The sequence below is a fragment of the Juglans regia genome, chromosome 7 (genome assembly GCF_001411555.2).
Source record: "Juglans regia cultivar Chandler chromosome 7, Walnut 2.0, whole genome shotgun sequence".
Taxonomy (NCBI): domain Eukaryota; kingdom Viridiplantae; phylum Streptophyta; class Magnoliopsida; order Fagales; family Juglandaceae; genus Juglans; species Juglans regia.
In genome coordinates, this window is record NC_049907.1 from 26620159 (window position 1) to 26644081 (window position 23923).

General features: G+C 36.7%; 1 protein-coding gene across 1 annotated transcript in view; it reads right to left on the bottom strand.

Annotated features, from left to right (window-relative positions):
- Positions 1-5135: 5135 nt before the first annotated feature.
- Positions 5136-23923, bottom strand: part of LOC108987332 (signal peptide peptidase-like 3) — a 30567-nt gene continuing 11779 nt past the window's right edge. The window contains exons 6-14 of the mRNA XM_018960227.2: positions 23631-23810; positions 22522-22556; positions 22265-22421; positions 21317-21370; positions 21149-21241; positions 18644-18786; positions 18016-18086; positions 5737-5820; positions 5136-5587 (exon numbers count right to left, since the gene is read on the bottom strand). Of these exons, the coding sequence (XP_018815772.2) occupies positions 5481-5587; positions 5737-5820; positions 18016-18086; positions 18644-18786; positions 21149-21241; positions 21317-21370; positions 22265-22421; positions 22522-22556; positions 23631-23810 (924 nt within the window). The 3' untranslated portion in view covers positions 5136-5480. The remainder of the gene's footprint in view (positions 5588-5736; positions 5821-18015; positions 18087-18643; positions 18787-21148; positions 21242-21316; positions 21371-22264; positions 22422-22521; positions 22557-23630; positions 23811-23923) is intronic.

The following is a 23923-nucleotide window of genomic DNA, read 5'->3' on the forward strand; positions in this document are numbered from 1 at the left end:
TAGGAATTAAACAAAAATTAAGGATTTGTTTGTTCAATTTCCAATCCTTACCAATAAATGTGCAGTTAGATACGTATAACTAAGATTTTATACCAATGTTCATGTATCGATAGTCAATAAAATCCCCATGCTACCATCTTTAAACAAATTTTTAAATTTTCCCTTTTCTACTCAAATAACTTCATACAATTTCTTACAACCGTGAAGAGATATAACACTTTAAACCTAGGTTTTAGAGATCAACACATCGTTCTAGACCCTTGCCCTTCCTCTAAATGGCAACCCATTTATAATTATCATTTCTGCAATCGCTAACCTCACAGCCTCTTCAATATACTTGTGGGTTACAAGGGTTCTCTTCATAGTCTCAATACTATCTTCAACCCCCTCCTCAAGCGATGCCTCACTCACCAATGTTTTTTTTTTTCTACCAATCTAATGGCCCACGTTTATGAGGATTTTTGGGACTTCAAAGTAAATAGTTTTGCATGGTTGAAGTCCCGTGCCTTAGGCTCATCCATGGGACAACATTTACCATCTTAAAATGATCCCAAACAAACGATGGGTCATTTAGGAAGTGGGCAAGTACTATGTGTAATGCCCCGGCCCCGAAGGTCCGGAGAGTTAACTCATATCACCTAAAAAAAATCATCTCCAAATAAAACTTTTTAAAATAAACCAGAATCTCCATAACATATTAACCTATTTGTTCAATACAAATATCCATGTTCCTACATAAGGGCACATCAGTGGTGTCTCATTGATATAGATAAACTTTTCCACAAGGACAAAAAAATATCCAATCCTCAACATACCAAAGCCACATAAATATCAACGCTATCAAAAGACTCTCCAAAAGTCATGGTACCCTAGGGCACATAGTCTTCTATGATCCACAAAATTTGCAAGTATTTCCTATCCCTGATTTCCAGCTGTTGCATCAAAATTATCTAAAACATATTATGGAGATAGGGGTGAGTTATCAACAACTCAGTAAGCAGAGAACATATACTAGTATGCAAACATGAGCATTTACAGATTTCATGATGCAGAACAAAACACTTTATTTTCAGAATACAAAGTCAGAACATATTGTAAAAATATCAGAGCGAAAGTTCAAAATATTCTTATTCAAATTCTTTTGGCATAGCATAACTGACCACCATCGTACCAGCGCATCATATCGCATCAGAGGCCATGTTTAACCCCCGTGGTAGGGTTGTGCAAACCCCGGTAGCTAACCGAGCAGAAACAGAATGTGAATCTTCCCCTTATTTATTCTCGGAGCCCCGAGTGTGCACACAGGAAAGACCACCAGAAAACCACTTTGTTTCCAAAGTGGGTGCACCAGAAACAGAACAGTTGGTACCAACCCAAACAGAAACCACTATTAGCACCCGTGGTAGGTCAAATAGGTCACCATCCACAAACCACATCCCAATTCAGAATGTCATGCCAAAAGTTTTCAGAAATCACATCATATCAGAATACGGAACACCTTCAGAACAGAACAGAGTTTTCAGAAAGCATATCATATCAGAGTACAGACCATCTTCAGAACAGAACAGAGTTTTCAGAAATCACAAAACATTATTTTATGCACAAACTTTCATATTCGCTCTCTTTTTCAGAGTTTAGAAGCAAAATGCAAAATAGCTCATGTCTACACCAGTCATGCCAGAAAATACTTTATTCTTAAACAGAATCTCATGAGTAATGCAGAAACAAATAACTGAGGTAGTTCAAATATATTTTCATAACAAAACATGTTCATTTTCAAAAATCAACCTCAGTCCATTTTATTTTTATGCAAATCTAGCATAGGAACCCCGCTTACCTGGAACTCTTTAGTCTTTCAAAAATTCCTTAACAAAGCCGAACAAATATTAATCTTCACCTATAACATAATCACGTAATTTTCATAAATATCCAATCGAAAGCGTATCTCAATATTTAAGCCTAAGATGCTAAAATAACTTATTTTAATTTCTCGAAAATCTAAATTCACGAATTTCTAAAGATGTTAACACTTCTCAGATTCTAACTAAAATCTCTGACTGAGGTATTAACTCTAACTTATTTACTAATGAAGAATCAAACTATCGGATTTAATACTACATAACATAATTATGCCAAAAATTTCTTTTTAAGTTATACATAAAATTTATTTAACAAGCTATATCATAATAAAATTATAACATTATCAATTGCTTTGGAAAGAGGCTTTACTCAAAATAAATTAAACTTACTAAGATCATTTTGGTACCTATGGAAAATTTAGACTTTACAAAATACATATCAAAGTTTTAAAACACAATAATGTAACTTGAAATTCAAAGGTAACACGAAATTTTCTATTTATTAGACCGACTATGCAATAGTTTTTGTAGTACTTTGTTTGAAACATGATCAAAGGGGTATAACGGTAATAAAATCTTGCCTATTAGAATATAGACTTCCTCACACACCTATGTATTTATATATATTACTCTCTTTTAAGTCAGCAACACGAAAAGAAAATAGACAAGAGGAAGTGGGGGTGCAGACTTACGATTAAACCGAGCTGGACGTGGAGGGGCAAGGCACGACGGCTGGGCTGCAGGAACTATGGTGGTGCTGCTGGGTGCCGAGGAGAGCATGCAGTGGCGAGGCCACCTACGCTGGGCGGCGAAAACGTACGAGAGAGGTAGAGAGAGCTCGGAGAGTGCGAGATGAGAGGGAGATAGCAACCGAGAGGGAACGAAAATGGCGGAGGTTCTGGGTTCACCGATCTGCGCAGGGTGACGGGGATGTCACGACCGGCGGTTTCCGTTGATTTTATGGTGTTTTTCGGTGCAAACAGGTGCTGGTTATGCAGTGGCTTACGGTGGAGTTCAGTAAATGCTCTGTTTTTGGTGCAGGAAGCAGAGGCTTCTCAGTGAGGTGGGGTGGTTCTCGGTTTCGTGCGGCGGAGAAGCAGCTAAGCAGAGGTGTTACGGCGCAACGCTGGGCGTGGGTGAGTCGTGGCAGGTGGCACCGAGGAGTTGGGGTGGCTGTAGGCGTGGCTCTGTTTCGGTTGTCTAAAACAGAGGATTTTTTTTTTGTGGCTTGCAACAGATGCTATGCAGGCGTTGGGTGGCGGCTTCGTGCGGCTGAGGTTCCGCGTGGACTGGGTTCGGGGGAGTAATGACTCGTTGGCTTGGCTGAGGGAGTGGCGGAGCTGCTGAACGCCACCAAGGCTTGTAGTTTTATGGCCAGCGACGACGGGAAAAGGAAGAGCTGGAGCTTCCGTGTGTGGAGTTGCAGTGGCTGGATGTGGCTACTTGAAGGTGGTGAGGCGACTTATTGTTGTAGTCCGAGGCTTCGGTTTGGTGTTTTTGCAGAGAAGCAATGGTCTTCCGTGAAGAGGGAACCGAGCGGCACTAGTCTAGGGTTGAGAAAACTTAAACTTATATATAATCTATAAGTAGAAATTAGAACAAACCTAATTAAAAAGGGAGGGATGAACATGCATGAAATAACAGTGGCTTGACACCGTGCGATGAAAATCTGGACCCGATCTCACGGCTGGGCTCTTAACGAGATTATTGCATTTTTTTTTTTTTTTTTTTGATGAACATCCACTTGATCTATTAAAGACTTTGAAACCTAATTATCAAACTCATAGAAAAATTATACACCGCCAAAAAATATCTTAAGCTCAAACTCTCTTCTAAAAATTTTACTCGTAATCCCAAATGATTTTAACTAAAACTCAAAATTTTTTTGTAAAGTCGCTTGGTTGGCCCGGGTGTTACACTATGGGTATAGTCACTCGAGATCCTTATGTTTGGGTGTCTCTCAAATTGTCTTCGAAGTTTGTGGTCGGTTTATTTGAGTCAACATCAATTGTAGTTGACAAGGATTCCATCTAACATGTGAAAGAAAAAACAATTGCAAATTGTAAAAACAAAACAAAACACACGTCCTAAATACAATTCTTTCATGCATCAAATTACACCAAACCGAACATGTAGATCACTTATAGTGGAAAATAGGCTCTCGGAACTGTTCACCCCTAATCCAAATGATTCAAAGTTTTGCTCCAAAAATTCAAAATTCCTATACACAGATAGATAAGAAAGTTAGATATCAAATAATCGAGAAATTACAGATTAAATGGAAATCAAAATTTCGAAGTTATTGCTTATGAGGATATATGACAATAGCTAATGGGGACAACAGGACTTGTGAGGAGCAAATGCAGATTGTGTGACCGCCAACCTGCAACTTTTGGACTGTCGGATCAAGTGGAGAGAGAGAGAGAGAGAGAGAGAGAGGATAGGTCAAATAGGTAAGATGAAAGGGGGTAGGGTTTATTAAACCAAACAACGTCATTTCAGTTAAAAAAAATTTTTTTACAAATAAATGAAACGACACTATTTAAGTTAAACCGCATCATTTTTATATTAAGTATAAAATATAAAAATATATAATCCGTCGGTTCGTCGATTTACAGAGGGATCAAACTGGGAATTGAACTAACCAATGTCGATTTCTATCTCATTGGACTGCTGACCAACCAGTTCTCCACCAGTTTTGACCAATTTTGGCATCCAACAATCGGTTCTGATCAGTTTCAGCCGATTTTATTGGTTTTTGTCCACCCTTAGGGAGGAGAGTTTGAGAAGGGCATGCGAGGTCGGGAAAAGAAAATAGGGGTATTAGGGCATATGTTCACAACCACGCCATTTTGATATCTTTTTTCTTGTAATATGCAAGCTCATGGGTTTGGGCTTGATGGGCCGGGTATGACATGCCCCCTGAAGGGGCACATGTGCCTAACGGACCACTAACATCAAAGGAATTGAAGACGTGCTGCTGCATACTTTGAGGATTTACGCCTGCAATGGGGAGGAAATTTCTAGAGTGGTACCCAAGAGTTACAGTAATCCCAGAGAAGCCAAATATGGCTGATTTTGTATTCTATAGCATTCTAAAGTAGTAATTCTAAATAAGTGTTTAATTCAACACCAGTCTTAAATCACTTGGAAGTTCTGAGATACGTGGCACAAAAGGCTTCCTTCTTGTTCTTAAAACAATTTTATTCCATTACTTCGTGTTCAGCATGCTCTGATACCCGTAACCATTCAGACAGCATTGATCCAAACAATTCATTGATCATATACAAAATAAAATTGAACTTCTTCCTGAGCATATCATCAGTAATCAACGTGAACGAAGGAAGAAACAGTTCAGAATATTACAAAGAGATGGGGAAGAACTATCGTTGGGATAATAAATACAAAGAAGCAGATATACATGCCATCTAATGTTTTAGATGAATTGTTGTTACAATGTACAGCCCTACACTGTTCTTACTGTCTTCTTCACATCATAAGGAGCCATTGTACTTATTGAATGAAATAACATGGAATTCCACCTCTTTACACTGTATGCTTAGAAAGATCCGTGCAATTTCAGCTCATTTCCTTGAGGAAGATAGAGGTCTATCTAATGTTTCAAGCTTCTCCAGAAAGACCCCTAGGAGATGATGGTGGCTCCTCTGTGGCATAATTCCAAAGTTGCTTCAGCTCACCTCTCACAAGACCCAGTATGCCAATAAGACCTGACAACATAGATGGAGATGAAGGATGGACAAGGTTGAGCATATAAATTGGTAGTGACCAAAAAAAAAAACTGATACTGTAGAAGAATTTCTTTCTATAGCAAACAGAAAGATAACTCTTCCTAAGGCTAAATAAAGAAATTTATTACCTAGAGTACATGGAACAAGATAGAGAAGTGCAGGCTGACCATGCCCGTCCATTAGACATAAGCCCAGATATGTAAGGAAAAGGCCTGAAGCAGGAAAATCATTCTGTCAGTACTACTAAAAGAAAACAGAGAAACGTAGAAGTGTATGCATGGACCGTATCGCAGCTGCTCAGAGGACCGAATCAAGATTTCATAATGGTATACAATAACTTTTGAAGTCAGAAATCATATATATATTTGTTGAACAATGAACTTCAGCTATCAACTTAGAAGAGAGTTAACCATACAAAAAAATAATTTCATCAGTTCTCAGAAAAGATGCACCACCACCAACCAAATGAAGGTCAACACTAGACAAATTACCAGCACCAGCTGTGCATGAAGGAAAGAGCATAAAGAATGACATGGGTCAATTTCACTAGCCAATTACAACTGCAGAAGTTGTTGGACCCAATCCAAAAGGTCTTCATTAGCAAGGAAAGTTAACAGGATGTCACCCATTTATTGATTTCATGATCCCTTGCACTACTGCAGTCCCTCTGAGGGACATAGAAAGTTCTAGCCCAAGATCCCTAGGCCTGTTAGATATTTGCTGCCATTTAGCACTAACAAAACACCTACTTTTTTAAATAAATGAAAGCCGAAATCCATTTGTTTTCAAAGCATATACACGATCTAGCATATACAGGCATTTGTTTTCAAAACATGTGCACAATCAAGCATATACAGGGTCTCTCTTCCCCCCACTACTCAACTCCGAAGACCAGATCAGTGGAACCCAGCCCAGCAGAAGCTCAAGCACCCACAAAACCCACCACCAGGTCATCCCCATCATATCAGATGCCACCTTGAGCCACCCAGCCCTTCTCCGTCACACTTGGATGGCACTTTTGCAGCTAAAACTGCATGTCTTCCTTCCACTGCACAAGCTGATGCTGCCCAGAAAATAATTTCGATCCAGAGGTGTTTCGTGGCATTGTCTTCAGCTTTGATCTTCCTCTCTCTCACTGAAGTTAATTTGGTGTCAAGTTTTTTTTTTTTTTTATAAGTAATTTGATGTCAAGTTTTTAGAAGTTTGTTTTGATAAGCTTGGTTATAATAGTAAATCACGGGGAAAAAACCATGGGATGATAATTTGTGGTGTATGTGACAAATTCAATTTTTAATATTTGGAAAGGAAGTTGGTTAAGTTACCGTACTCGACTTTAGTGTCAAATGCCATGAGAAATCTGCGTTAATTATAGTTAGCCTGTTAAGTGAAATTGAGTTTTTAGTTGATAGTATGGGATCGATAAGAAATTGATGTGTTAATACGTGTGCATTGAAATAGGTTATTATTGATGTGTTAATAACTTCATTGTTGTTTGGAGCTAAGAGGAAAGTAACGTGATCACACCCTTACATGTGTTAGTTTATTATTATACTACACATGGCCATTCATTGAAAGCCCCTTTTTATGTACCTCTGCTACTATGAAAGTAATTTATGGATGTCTTGACATAATGAGTTGTAAATGCTATGATGTTATGTCTACTATGCAGCAATGCCACTTACGTATGCCAGCCGAGCATAAGATACTTATTATGACATGCCATGTTTTTATATGCTTCACATGCACCATGTTAAGATAAGATAAAGATAACTCATGAGAATCAAGAATGAAGCTTTAATGAATGGCCAAAAAAGAAGGCATGCTACAAATGCAAAGTTATGGGTTGATGTGTATGCCACAAATAATCATGAGTAAGGTGCGGTCTAACAGAGATATGTTATGAGATGTTATGTGATCACCCTTGTGATTATAGGCAGTGGGATTGAAGATGAAAGTTATGAACAAGTTAAGAGGTTTCCCTTTATAATCACAGGCAGTGGGACTGGAGGTGAACAAGTTAAGCAGTTCTCCTTGTAGTCATATGCAGTGTGAATGGTGCAAAAAGAAAAGTATGATTGGCATTAAGCAAGTGAAAGATAACTCTACTAAATCATGCATAGAACATGTTGATTCATCTATGAACATGATGCTTGTTTAGTTAATGTTAGAATTTCTATGCTTATGCAATTTTTCCAAGAAAAACCTATGTTTATTATATGATGCGTTATTTACCAAGTGACTCGCTTTTGTATGATTTTATGTTCTTTATATGTTCAAGTGAAGAGGCTGACGTTAATGAGCAGGCCGGCAAGACAAAGACCATGTGTTAAGGGATTTCCAACTAGTTAATAAGTGTTTTAACAGTTATGATTGGTTTTAAATTTCCATGCTATGAGACCATTTTTATTTCATTTTCAAGACATTTCATGATATGTTTTAAATTTTTATGATTCAATCAAATGAGGTAAAGTTTTTCTTGTTATGTGGATCTCTTAGCCTAGCATAAGTTTAACGTTTTGGTAGCATTCCAATACCCACGGAAAGGGAGTGTTAAATGTCAGCATCCAAAGTTTGGCAAGGGGGTGGAAGACTAGGAACTATATCCATGTGACTTTTTATAGTTAGGTTAGGATAAATTTTTAACAGTAATCTCAAGATGTGTTAGAAAACACATAGCGGGCAAGTGTTATTTTTGCGAAATTAGTGGTGAAAGAACAGATTATCTTTTTCTTTATTGCATGCCTGACAAAGTTCCTTTACTCAACTTATTTTTGTTTGGGATAGCAAGCAAAGTTATGGAGATTTGGGCCTGTTGAAGAAGGTTCATTTCGGAGGCAGTGGAGTAAAATGATTTGCAATGCCCAACCATCATGCCATATGCAGGTCATTCGGGCAATGCTGAGGTGTTGATGGTACACTTTCCCAGTCACTGTCAAAACATTTGCTTTTGAGGCAATTTTAGGAGTGGAATGTGGATGGTGCAAGATTGCAGTATCCAAAAGTTGTGTTCTCTAGTCTTGAGGGAGTTCTCGACTGTCCTGTACTTTAGGAATAAGATCAGCTGATCATCTTACATTCATTTATTAGATCTACTAATCATCATTTATATATGTGTATATATATATATATATATATATATATCGATGGCAGATTAGTTCCATAGTTAACAGACGGATTTTTGTTATCCAAGTTAATGTATATTAGATTTTTTTTACTTAACTGCCATTTATTTGGCCTAGTATTGCTTTGAATTTCCCTAGAAGTACAAAAGGATCTTAGGTCTCATGACTCATGACTCAGCCATTCACAATTCACTTAACTGTGTCAACTCCACCTCTAACAAACTCCACTCCTCCTGCCACTCATTAGCAAATGTAACATACAGGTCCTAAATTAGGGCTTAGAATTATTATTTTTAGTATTTCTATTATTTTCAAGATCTGTTTTGAGATACTGATTTTATTTGATTAGGTTTCTTCCACTCTCTACACCCCGTATATCCCTCTGTTTAATTTGCCAAGTTTGAATAGTTTCCTAATTGGAAACCAATTCACATGTCAAAAAGCCTCCCATAAATCCCCTCTTTTTCCTCACAATATTCCCTTCAGCAAACCCAAAGTACCCTTGCAGCCAGAACCGTCCTGCAGTAAAATCAAACCTTCTCTTCCACACAGCAAACCACCATAGCCTTCCCTCCAACAAACCAAGCACCCACTCGCTGGAAACAGCCACAGAAACCGCCGACCAAGCCACCTAAGGCAGACACACAACCTTTCCTCTCTCGCCCACCGTCGACCACAGAGGACATCGGAGCACCACCCAGGCTACCCAAAACTCGCCTACCAGGCACACCCCGCCACCTCGCGCCATTCCGCTTGTGCTGCCAATCACCTTCTGCCACCAAATCCACCGTAGCGCGATCAATCTCCTCTCTCGGTCACGAGCTACGACGTGAGATTGTGGGAGCAGTGCTAAGAGGTAGGTAGGATTATCATACCTTTATGTGTGCTGTAAATATTCAGTTTTTGCATGAAAAATGTGATGTTTACCTACACTACGCTATGAGCCAATTCAAGGTTAGCCCCTTTTCATGAACCTCTATGAATTATGATGATATGCTTATGAATGAGACTGTATGCTATGCTGATATGGATTGTTGTTAGAATGGATGATATGTTATGAAAATCACACGTACGCCATGTTTAATGTTTGTCATGCACAAGAGTATGCCATGCACAAGAATATGTCATGCCATGTAAATTCATGAAGTCAAGCATGTTCTCATGCATTATGAAAGTTAGTAAGAAAACTATGAATGACAAGCAAACTTTAAGATTGGCCTTATGTTATGGGTGGATGTGCAAGCCACGAACTTAAGCGTGGTCCACCACATAAAGATATGATGTTTTGTGATAACATGGACCCAAGCATGTTTCACTACATGTTATGATACATTAGATGATGCCACGAACTCAAGCGTGGTTTACCATATGCTATGTGATAACACGGACCCAAGCGTGTTTTACAACATGTTATAATACATTAAACGGTGCCACGGACCCAAGCGTGGTTTACCCTATGTTATAATATGTTATATACAGTCAACGACAATTGGACCAATGCACACATGTTATGATGGCCACTAAGTAAGTGAAAGACAAGATGAATAAGTTATGTATGAATGATAGGAAATGCATGGAGTCAGTCATTCATGCATCCACGTTACATGTAGGGGTGGCAATATATGACACGACCCGTTAACCCAATACGAACACGACACAAAAAAAGTGGGTTAGGGTTTAACCTTAACGTGTTCGGGTCAAAGCAGGTTGACCCGTTAAGACACGATTGCTTAACGGGTCACTAACGGGTACGGGTCACTAACGGGTCAACCCGTTATAACCCGTTATGACCCGTTAAGAAAATTGAATTTACCTTTATATCCTTAGACCAAACAAATTAAAAAAATCCTAAACTACCTAATCCACTTCCTTCTTCAAGTTCTAAATTTGTTTAGATTTGTGTTTTTAATTTTTTATTATATTTGTGACTGTAACATTAATATATTTACAATGTATGTTTTGTTTATTATATTTGGGATGTAATTTTAATAATGAATATTATAACAAATTGTGTGGATTATATTTGTTTGGATTGTAATTTTAGACTTGTAGTTAGTTTTTTTTATTTTTTATAGATATTATTTATATTTATATAAAATCAATTAGGTCAAACGGGTCGTGTCGTGTCATATCGTGTTTGTTTAACCCATTAACGTAAACGGGTTGAAACGGAACGGATCGTGTCGTGTCATGTAAATTTATTTCTTATTCATTAACGGGTTATAACGGGTCGTGTCGTGTCAACCCGTTATCTTACCGTGTCGTGTTCGGGTTTGAAATTTTGACACGAAATCCTTAACGGGTCGTGTTCGTGTTGACCCATTAAGTGTAATGTACATACCTTAATACGACACGAACACGACCCGTTAACACGATTTGACACCCCTAGTTACATGTATTGCCATGATTATGTTTGATTTCTCTTGCGTTACCAATGAATGATTTATATGTTATGTGTATGTGTGATGACGTATGTAAGTTTTCAAAATTAAGCCTAATGTTAAACTAAGTTACATTTACAATATGATGTGCTCTTACTGAGTCTTCAACTCATTTGGTTGTTTCTCTATTTTTATGTTTTAATGTCCCAGATGATGATTTTGTGAATACAGAGCATAAGTGCTAGGAGTAGAATAGATTTCCAGAGGCTTAGTGCATGATTTAGACATTTAATTAGTGTTGGTATCACATAGAACTAGTTTATGTCATTTCTTTTATTTTTCAGCTTTTATGTTATGAAAGACTGTCATACTAGATAAGTTTTATGATCCAATAGATGATGTATTTTATGAGATTGAATCTCTTTGCCGAGCGTTATGTTACAAATGTACGTAATATTCCTAACCTATGAGAAGGGTTGTTACAAATTGGTATCAAAGCCAGGTCAAGAGATTCTGTAGACTTTTAGAGGAAAGAATTCTAGGATAGGAAATACCTAGGATGACTCATAGCCAGCTCGAAGTTCAAGAGGTTATTTACTGTTATATTTGATGCTTATTACCATCTTCTTGATTGATTGTAAGATTGATGAAGTATTTGTATTATATTATTTTCTTATCTGCACGAACTATTTTGTGTAGGGGTGTAAATTTTAACCAGAAAACCGAAAAACCAAACCGGACCGGCCCGAACCGATGGAACCAGTCTGGTTTTGGACCGGTCCAGAACTGGTTTCTAAAATGCAAAAACCGGCCGGAACCGGTCCAGTTCCAGTTCTATGATTTTTAAGACCAGACCGGTTCACTATAATATATATTTAAATTAATTTTTTTAATATTATATATAATATTTTTTATATTATACAATATATATACTAATATAAATTATAATTATATATATTATAATTATATATATGATATTATATAATTATCACTATGACCATATATTATTATCTAGTATTAATATCACTATTAGTATAGTATATAGTATTAGTAATAATTTAGTATCAATGTATTATTATATAATATATAATATATATTCCATAATGTATAATATATAGTATTAGTACATTGACATACTCTAAGTTAGTAACAAATTAGTAATTAACATCATAAATAATTTTCTTTTTATTGCAGATTTTTTGCATAGCATTTTGTTTTGTAGCAGATTTTTTTTACATAGCATTTTTTTTTTATAAAGCAGATATTTATAGCAGAATCTTTTTTACATAGCAGATTTTTTTTATAAAGCAAATTTTTGTATATAGTAACAGATTTTTAATAAAACAGATTTTTTTAAAGCAATTTTTTTTCTTTATAAACATTTTTTATGACAAATTTGTAAATTATTTAAACCAAAAAACCGGATCAAACCAGACCAAAAACCGGTAAACCGGAGATACCGATTTAGGAGGGTAACCGGTGTGTAATCAGTTTTGAAAAATGCAAAACCGGTGCATACCGGTTTGATCCTAAATTTTGTCCAAAACCAGACTGGACCAGACCGGCTACACCTCTAATTTTGTGTGAGGTTAGTTTAGAATGGCACCAACAACAAGAAGAAACATGCACCCTGAAGAGTCTGTAGAATCACAACCGAGTGAGCCTGAGATTTTGGCAGCTGCCGCTACAAGATTTTTCCAGCATTTCATCAACAGTCAAGGCTTGGGAGCCAGGATTCCTAGAGTCGGTTGCACTTTAAATCAGTTTACTCAGTAGTATCCGCCAACCTTTGATGGCAAGTCGGAAGTACTCGATGCTGAAAGTTGGATTAAAAGGATGAAGAAGATCTTCAGGGCTTTTTTCTGTACCGACGAGCAAAAGGTTGAGTATGCCACCTATGTACTGGTGGATAAAGCAGATGAGTAGTGGTCTACTGCACGGGAATTGATACAGCTCAAACTCGGCGAAGGAGTACCCGTCACTTGGGATCGCTTCAAGCTAGCATTCTTAGACTGTTTCTTCTCCTTGGCACTCCAGGAAGCAAGAGCCGGATGATTTGCAGAGCTAGTTCAAGGAACTATGACTGTAGAGCGCTATGCTACAACATTTGTGGCACTGTCACGTTTCACAAGTAACCTAATTCTGGATGAAGAGAGGAAAGTAGAGAAGTTCGCGTGGGGACTACATCTGAGGATTCGAAGTCGACTTATATCACTCAAGATCCGTAATTTCACCAACTTGGTTACTCGAGCCACTCTAGTGGAAGAAAACATGAGGGTGAACACAGAGCTATTCAATCAAAATAAACACCACCAGACACTGCAAGAGCCTTACCTCAACAAAAAGCCTACTCCGAACGATCGTCAAAGGCCATCTCACAGTAGTCAGTCGTACCCAGTTTGCAAGACATGTGGAAGGATGCAACCGGGAAACTATTTGCAAGGCCAAAATTCATGCTTCAAATGTGGAGAGCCCAACCATATGGCTCAAGATTGCCCGAAAAAGAACGCATTAGTTTCAGCAAAAGGAAGTGGGCAGAGGGCTACAACACCAGCTAGAGTGTTTGCCCTTATTACTGGTGATGTGGTAGCAGGTGATCATCTTTGTGAGGATGGAGCTGCAGGGCAAGATTTGAACCAGGGAGACGAGGCAAAGGCCTAGGCAGTTTATGACATGCTCGTTTTATGAGTTATTTTATTTTTATAAGCTATTTGTTAAGCACGTGAGACTCGGTTGAATTTAATAAGTGCTTTCGCAAGCTCTCGTTTGAATTTTTAAGTATTTTAATAAAGATTGGTTTTATTTATGGAATCTTTCATATCTAGCATTTTCCTTGAGAATAAATTTTGTCAAGGTTAGTAGCACATCAGGTTCCCTAGAATTGCTAAAGTATTCCTAAAGGTGGCATCAGTGAAGAGAATTAGGAGGTTGGAAAGAAGGGTGAGTAGAGTCCGAGATATTTAGAACATTTTGACGTGTTGGTAGGGATTTGAGTACATTAAATCTCGAGGACGAGATTTCTTCTAGGGGGGCAACATTACCATTATTATTATTATCTGTTTTGAGATAGTGATTTTATTTGATTAGGTTTCTTCCACTCTCTACACCCCATATATCCCTCTGTTTGATTTCCCAAGTTTGAATAGTTTCCTAATTGGAAACCAATTCACAAGTCAAAAACCCTCCCATAAATCCTCTCTTTTTCCTCACAATATTCCCTTCAAAAAACCCACAGTACCCTTGTGGCCAGAACCTTCCCACAGTAAAATCAAACCTTCTCTTCCACACAGCAAACCACCATAGCCTTCCTTCAAACAGACCAAGCACCCACTCGCTGGAAACAGCCACAGAAACTGCCGACCCAGCCATCTAAGGCAAACGCACAACCTTTCCTCTCTCGCCCACCGTTGACCACAAAGGATGTCAGAGCACCACCCAAGCTACCCAGAACCCGCCGACCAGGCACACACCGCCACCTTGCGCCATTCCGCTTGTGCTTCCAATCACCTACCACCAAATCCACCGTCACGCGATCAATCTTCTCTCTCGGCCACAAGCTACGACGTGAGATTGAGGAAGCAGCGCTAAGAGGTAAGTAGTATGATCATACCTTTATGTGTGTTGTAAATATTCAGTTTTTGAATGAAAAATGTGATGTTTACCTACACTACGCTACGAGCCAATTCAAGGTTAGCCCCTTTTCATGAACCTCTATGAATTATGATGATACGCTTGCGAATGAAACTATGTTGCTATGCTGATATGGATTGTTGTTAGAATGGATGATATGTTATGAAAATCACACATATGCCATATTTAATGTTATTCCATGCACAAGAGTATGCCATGACATGTAAATTCATGAAGTCAAACATGTTCTCATGCATTATGAAAGTTAGTAAGAAAACATATGAATGACAAGCACACTTTAAGATTGGCCTTATGTTATGGATGAATGTGCAAGTCACAGACTCAAGTGTGGTCCACCATATGAATGATATGATGTTTTGTGATAATATGAACCCAAGCGTGTTTCATTACATGTTATGATACATTAGACGACGCCACGGACTCAAGCGTGGTTTACCATATGTTATGTGATAACATGGACCCAAACGTGTTTCACTACATGTTATGATACGTAAGATGGTGTCATGGACCCAAGCATGGTTTACCCTATGTTAAGATATGTTATATACGGTCAACGACAATTGGGCCAATGCACACATGTTAGGATAGCCACTAAGTAAAAGACAAGATGAATAAGTTATGTACGAATGATAGGAAATGCATGGAGTCAGTCATTCATGCATCCACGTTACATGTATTGCCATGATTATGTTTGATTTCGCTTGCGTTACCAATGAATGATTTATATGTTATGTGTATGTGTGATGACGTAAGTTTTCAAAATTAAGCCTAATGTTAAACTAAGTTACATTTACAATATGATGTGCTCTTACTGAGTCTTCGACTCATTTGGTTGTTTCTCTATTTTTATGTTTTAATGTCCCAGATGATGATTTCGTGAATACAGAGCATAAGTGCTAGGAGTAGAATAGATTTCTAGAGGCTTAGTGCATGATTTAGACATTTAAGCAGTGTTGATATCACATAGAACTAGCTTATGTCATTTATTTTATTTTTCAGGTTTTATGTTATGAAAGACTGTCATGCTAGATAAGTTTTATGATCCAATAGATGAGGTATTTTATGAGACTGAATCTCTTTACGGGGCATTATGTTACAAATGTACATAATATTCTTAACCTACAGTAAGGGGTGTTACAGCAAACCTGTGGATGACTCTTTACTAGAGGTTTTTACATCTTAAGCCAAAGAGACAACTTGGTGATATGTCCAATGATTATGGGTAATAGAATATTTTCTACACTAGAGCACGGGAGAATGGCATAATTGCAGTACGTATGGAGTTCATGAGTTATACCCCAAACTTTGTAAAGAGTTTATTTTGCTATTTAAGGTTATTATTTTATGTGGAGTTTTAAGGTAAAAATTGAGATGAAGTTATTATGAGGCTTTTAATATGGACCCATTGTTGAGGTTTACATTTTTTGAGTCTAGAATTGAGCCCCGGGCCCACGAATTAAGCCCAATTGAGGTTATTGGACAATATTGGATAAGCCACAGGCCCAGAAAATTATTTCAGGATGACTGGATTTTATTGGGCCCAATAAGTTGATTGAAATGCATTTAAATTATTGGGCAAGCAGATCCATTTTATCAGGTAATGGGCTTGAGAAATTATTTATAAACTCAAATGTTTATTTGAGAAGTTGGGCTTATTTTGGACTCAAGACCTGGCTCATTGGAATTCATTAAATACTTGGCCCATAAAAATATAGGCAAAGCCCAAGAAATTGGTTAGGTCTATTTAATGCCCAACCTACTTTTTAAGCCCAAGGGAATTACTAGAAGCCCACAAAGGACCCAAGAAAAAGTCTAGGACCCATTGGGAAATAGAGGATGATTTAAGTGTTTTGGGTTTTTAACTAGGCAGCGCGTAGGTTGTGTGCCTATTTTTCTAGGTAATCAATTACGCGCCAGAAATATTGGATTAACGCAACGAGGTAAGTAACATGATCATACCTCTACGCAATTTGTACAGTAAATGAATATTGTTCTCTAAAAGTATTATGTATGTAAGACCCTTTGATGGATGCCCCTTTTTACATACCCAAGTCATGAAGGAAGTGATTTTTACTGCCATGATAAATCATAAATGCCATGATTTTATGTACATGTTTCATGTCATTCTGCGTTACACATGCACTACGATAATTTATGATTTTATGTGATTCCCATGCATTACAATATTTTATGACAAGTCATATTTTATATAGTTCCCAAGTATCACAATATTATATGAACAGCTATGATTTTTTGTGAATTCCATGCACTATGACAAGATATGATAAGACAAAATACGACAAGAAAGCATGCGAGTCTGATCATGAATGAGGTATGATTCATGAATGTTATGATATGTACTATGGTACCATGAGGTAAGGGCATATTGCATTGCCAGGATAGACACGCTGGTAGTGTGCCCAGTGTTGTCATCCACGTGTGGATTCCTAGCCTGTGGCCATAAACGGAATTAGAATCTTCACTAACCCTAACTCATGGGAGTCAATAGTAGGTACCGGGCAATAAAGAAAGTGGAAGGCAAGTTAAGGCATTTTTGCACAGATCGTGTTCACGTTTATTTATGTATTTATAAGTATGCACTTTTTTCAAGAAAACCCTATGTTTATATTATATTTACTATATGATGTATTGCTTATTGAGTATTTGACTCATTTTTTGTGCTTTTATGTTTTAACCACCCCAGGTGAGGATTATTACGATGATAGAGCTCCAAGATTTGACTTGACCCAGGGAGACAAGGCATAGGGAGAGGAGGCAAAGGCCTAGACAGTTCATGATATGTTTAGTTTCATGTTTTCAGTTTAATAAACAAATTTTGTTAAGCACATAAAACTTGAATGATTTTAATAAGTGCTTCCACAAACTCTTTTTTATGTTTTCAATATTTTAATAAAGAAGGATTTTTGTTTATTTTATGAAATCTTTTATACCGAGCTTCTATGTAAGTGTTCAAAGGTTAGTAGCACTCTAGGTCCCCTAGATTTCCAAAAATGGCTTTGTTCATAACCCTAGGGGGAAGGGGTGTTACAAATATTGGGGTGAATACAAATGGTCATATAAACAGTAAGATCATGCTCAAATTTTATTGAGTTTATCATGTGATTATAGATCTGATTCAAGTTCTACTTTGTTAGATGGATGCCACAGTACTCTGTTTAGATGTGGAAGATAAATCACTAGGATGCAAATGCAAACAAATTAAAATGCAGATGTATGTTGCAAGAGCACTCACCAAATCCATACCCAATCATCAGCCAAAGAAAATATCCATTTGACATTCCCTTCTTATTTGCTTTGTCATATCTAAGACAAAAAAAAAAAAAGCCAGAAAAAAAGGATTAAAATGAAAATTATCCATGAAAACAATTTTCAGAGTAAAGCGTAAAAAAGCTAACAAGAATTCTTTAACAACATAAATGCATTATCCCTGTATCTAACAAAAGCTCACAAAGCATAAAAAACCTAATTAAGTTTCAGACGCTCAATCCTAAAAGCACAAGTATCCGTCAGTGCAGCCTTAGTGGTCAATGTGTGGGTTTGGAATGAGCTGTAAACTCAAACATCCTGAATTCAATTCTGTACTAGGAGTTCTTCTGATTAGATACATGGTCCCGGCAGATAGGGTTATGTATTCTGGATTTACTTTCCAAGCCCTAAAGGGTCTTGCCTTGGTGAGGTTCCAAATCATTAAAAGAAATTTAAAAGTATTGGCCATTCAGCAATGCATTCAGAATGAGCTTTCGATTGAAACTGACCACCCTAGAGTCAAGTAAGCTCTAGTGAAAAGGAATCCCTGAAGTTTATAACATTCTTCAACGCAGTAGTTTCACATCACAGTCAAAAGTACACCAAACTATTACCTGAAAGCAAAAGATATAAGCAATCCAGGAAATATAATGTCCCCAAAGCCAATCATATCATAACCACCCCAGGGGTCAAAAATACGAGGGACTCTCAAAAGCATGGGAATGGATTCTCCGCCACTGTTGTCACCTCGAGCAACCTACAGACAACAATGAAAACTCATTCAAACAACACATATATAAAGAAGTCATGCATTCATAATACAACCATCTAATATATTATGTAATCACCAAAAGTTTTGAATATCACAGAGATATGGCAATGCGGAAAGATTCATCATACAAAAATTTATAGCAAAGTGAGAAGAGTGAAAAACATGCACGCATACAAAGGTATGTGCGTGTATGAATATACACACATGCTTGCTCAAAATGCCACCATTCATCACATGGTTACAATGAAGTTTAATAACAAAGTCCATTGCCTAGTCTAAACATTCTTATCTAAGTTTCTTGTAAGTATAAAATCAAATGCAAAGAGTTGCACCTGCTGAGAAACATTCTTATCTAAGTTTCGTTCAGAAAAAGAAGAAAACGCCAACATTCAACCCATTGTTACAAAAAAATTGCCACATGATGATGGGAGGTGTGGAGTCAGAATTTGAATGGAAATTAAGGTACTGGTGATGGTGCTCATGAAGTAGGAAAGGAGAGAAGTGGAGGACTGTAGATGAGAGGGTCAAGTAGTAGCATATCTCCACGGTCCTACCCATGTAAAAGGCCTAGAATTATATATGTTGCAAGACCCACCTTGGTCAGTTCCCAGTCTGGATTGCCAAAAACAGTAATAAACTATTGTAGAGAATATCCATACGTGATCAATATAGAGCAGTATCTAGACTAAAACTTGCAATTTCTGACAGAACAAAGAAAAAAAATAAAGTTCCAGGCATTAGTAATTTTTAAATATTGATTTTGCCTCTCCCTATTGAAAAAAAAAAGCATTTAGCCATGGTATTTTATTTCCAACTGCTAGTTATCTACAAATGTAATCCCTGTACTTTACAGTATATCATGTTAATGTACACATTTAAAATAAATTTCTTATTGTACATACTTAAAGTGACCCAAATGAATGTTTCATAAGTAACCAAACAAGTGATTAAACTAAACGTACCCCATACCATGTACATAAAGTATCAGACCTAGTTCCCACTAGAAAATAAAATTTGATATGTTACAATTAACAATGATATAACCGTTTCCCCTCCCATTAACAATTAGAATAAATGAACATAAGATTTTTATTTCAATTCATAAATATACATACATGCTTATAGTAGATAGGAATTTTATAATATTCATAAACACAACTAATTTGATAGACCTTTGTCAGAAAAATCAGCAGTAAGTACTACAAGAAAAGAATTAGGAGGCTATGCACAGCTAGTCCATGGTATAATATAGGTATGCCCATTTTTCCCAGCTTGTCTAAATTTGCACATATATTTATATATATGTAGTCCGGTTTAATCACAATCAAATTACTCAACAGTACAAGAGTATCATGTTATGTTCATTAGCAATTTTATATCCAGACAATTCAAAGAGTTCCAGTACTTCTTTCTAAATATTGTAAAATTATTCTCATTAATACCAACTGACATGAAAAGCCAGTACATAAAAATAAATATACAGATTGAATCCGGATCTCACCCCCTTCATCCTTTGTGGTAAGTTCATCCCAATCATCCTGGAGAAACAAAGGAATGCATACCTCTAAAAGAACTTCAAAAACAAAACTTCAAATTTATCCACAAATATGCCAAAAAACACGAGCTGCAACTAAAACCCATCCAAACAACTAAATCCCAAATAGACTTGCTGCAATCTTTCTCTCTCTCACTCTCCCCTTGAGAGCAAGAGCTGCTTAGAGGGAAACTAGCAAGCAGTTCCTTCCTCGGTCTGCCTGTATATCATAATGACCAAGGGACACGTCGGCCACATCTACAGTATACTCTAAAAGGACAGATTAATGTTACAAACGGAACTCATTGTATTAGCTTATGAGGCCAAGTTTGCCTTGTAAAGATTCCATTGAAGACTAGGCAACATGCTCCGTAACAACTCACCAATCCAACATGGACTTAGTAATTAGGTATGTCACATGATTTACAAAAAAATCCACATATCCTTCTAGATATTTTAGGACTTATAAAAAAAATCAAACTCAAAAGTATATTATGGTATAACACATAACTAAATGTAATATCAAGTATTTTTAGGTCCAATTACAGAAAACAAGCATGGGAAACTTGAGCCACAATCACCAACATAATAAAAAAACTTAAGGCGCCACAAGACATCCAGTCATCACAAGCCGCTCTAAAAAATTTTCTTCCTTCCATTGTTCCCGTAAATCAATAAGGAATATAATAGAATGAGTTGCATAGCTTGAAATAAGAGAAACGAACTTGCAATTTAACAATAAAAGAAAAAGCAAACTTATCAAAAAAAAAAAAAGAAAAAAGAAAAAGCAATTACAAAGAGATTAAAACTTACCACAATCATAACACTCTCGTTGAAGATTGCTTCAGATATGAACACCCAAAAGATGTCATAGATAAACGCACAACAAAGAAGTACAGTAGCAACCTGCAGTATCAAAATGCTATCATGATATCATAATGAATTCGGGATGGAAAACACGAACACAAACTACTTACATACCTTGACATTGGGTAATCGGGCAATCTGTAAGACTGTTATAATCAAGCAGATACCCTGAGAAGAATGAATCAGTGTCATAGTGGAAAGAGAGAAGCAAGAAGGATTTGAACAACTTTGTGTCTCAATTCAGATTGCTTCATGTGCAGCCAGTATACAACATATTTCAGCAAAAACCAATAGATTTAGAAAAGTACAAAACATTATTGTTTGTAAAACGTGACCAACATAGGAGGCAGACCCGTTTTCCTACAAAGGTGCATACTACATGTTGTATAATATTGACAAAGCTCAGTGACACAGGACTTTGAATGCTCGAGGTTTCTGTGCTACATACAACAGCTAATACATGACCAAACTAGTTCGGATTACGAAGATGAGTAAGATCTATTCCATCCTACAAGGCTATGATCATTCTAGGTTAGAATTTAAAACAGGTTTAGATTTTTTTTTTTTTTTTAAAAAAGAATGAGAAATATAAAATTCCAACTGTGTAAATTTAGGCATGCTTACATTTAGAACCAACTGATATATCTACATTCCTCTCTGACTCATCTACAGCTAAAAATAATGAAGAGCTTTAGAACCAGAAAAAAAATCCATGACGACCTTGTGAGAAAGGAGAACGAACCAAGATTTCTAATTAAATATTACATGGGTTCTAAATCCCAGCAGAAATTCGTACACCAAATACATTAGCCTGATCCATTGCACACCTGTCTTATGTAAGATAACCAAATAAAAAAACTACTACTTCATCTTGCTTGCCAATTCCAACATGTAAGACTAATACAAAAGGAAGAAAAGCAGAGCAAATTCCATATCCAATTCAGAACTCAACATAAACATGTATCCAGTAGTTTGAAATTCCGGATTTTAGTAAATCAACGCATTTATTTCAAACAAGATAGAAGAAAATAGCCTAGCACACAGGTACTGAATCAAACTTACAAGAACATCTTGACCGAACCATGAATACGATGACTTTCGAGTAGCAGCCCAGAAAATTGCAAATGCCATACAGAACAATAGGACCACAAGTGACACAATTGAAACCTCCCCAACAAGAGGCAAATTCACTATCGTTTGCCCATAGTTTCTGCATTTTCTGCTTAACAAACAGTAAAATAATAATGAATGATAGTGTAGATGTAATTCCCAGTTAGTTTGATAGGTTTAGCAGAAAGAAAAATTAGTAATCTGTGTACCTTAACATCAGGCTAACTATACAAGCATGCATTCCCTGAAAAAAAAATTTATCAATGCAGCAACATTGATGTGATTGCAAAAGCAATATAAACAAATAGAAACCCAAAAAGAGAGAATGATCTATACCTGCCCTGAAACAACTTAACTCAACTAAGCTTTAATTCCAAATATATTGGCCAGCTCTATATCCTCCTTGACTGATCTAAGAGGTACCTCTTCTCATATATGTTTACAATAAGCATTTCCAAGCATGAAAGGCGGCATTTACAATAAGCTTTCATTCCAACTAAGCTTCATCTAACTTCTATTCTCATATATGTTAACAATAAGCATTTCCAAGTATGAATTTATTGTCAATAAAAAATGAAAGTTATATAATTATGGATCCATTTTTTCAACATAAAATATTTATATTTATTTTACATGGTTTAATCAAGATATTTGCATACCTGATATTGGAAAAATTATCAATCTTTTGCTGTTTGATTGAAGCCCTAAGAATAATCCTTTCCAATGTTTGGCTCATAGGGGAAATCATTAACCAACATGATCACCAACCAAGAAATGATTATAGTTAAGTTTGTTACAGTTGCAACGTAATGAGAGAAAGAACTACTCCTAAAGCTTCTAATGGTCTTCAAATTTTCCCTTTCATGGTTTATATTTAAGAAATATAAAAGTTAACGAAATTCCACAATGGAGGAGTATGTGCTTGGTCATTGAGTTATGTGCTTGGGTAAATCCACCTACAAGATTAAGCTTTCAGGTTTAATGCCTTAACAGTATGTTGTTCTTGGACTCCACATGCTTGGCTTATTTGGTTTTGGTGGTTGGGCTAAATTGAGCCATTCCGATCTGTTAGACTTGTTATGTTTTTGTCGTGGTGAAACGAAGCTCCAAATTCACTAGAAGTTGATACTTCACTCCATTTTTTTTATAACTAATCTTAAATCTTAAAATAAGAAGAACCCAAAAACCATTAAAGTGAATATAATGTTTAGACAAAAACGGATATTTCGGTCATGCAAGAATTGTCTCAATTCAGCCTGAGAAACAAGATAAACAAATAAATACCTAAGTAAACAGACACTGAAAAGAGCTACCTTACCTCAACACCACCAATGCAGAAAAGTACGATCAGCACCCACACAAACCAGGAAGACATAAAAAAATATAAAAGCAGCAGAAATGCTGATGCCATGATGACAAAAACTATAGCACCCTTGGCACTAATATCGAGGACTTCCTTCTCAAGATCGTCAAACATTGTCTCAGCTTTGGAAGATTCCTACTCAATGAAAGAAAATACAATTCAGTTCCAAGAAGTCTTCCCCGTAACCACAAAACAATATTCGATAGTTGTAGAATTAAAGAATGGGAAAAAGAGAAGAGAAAGCATTT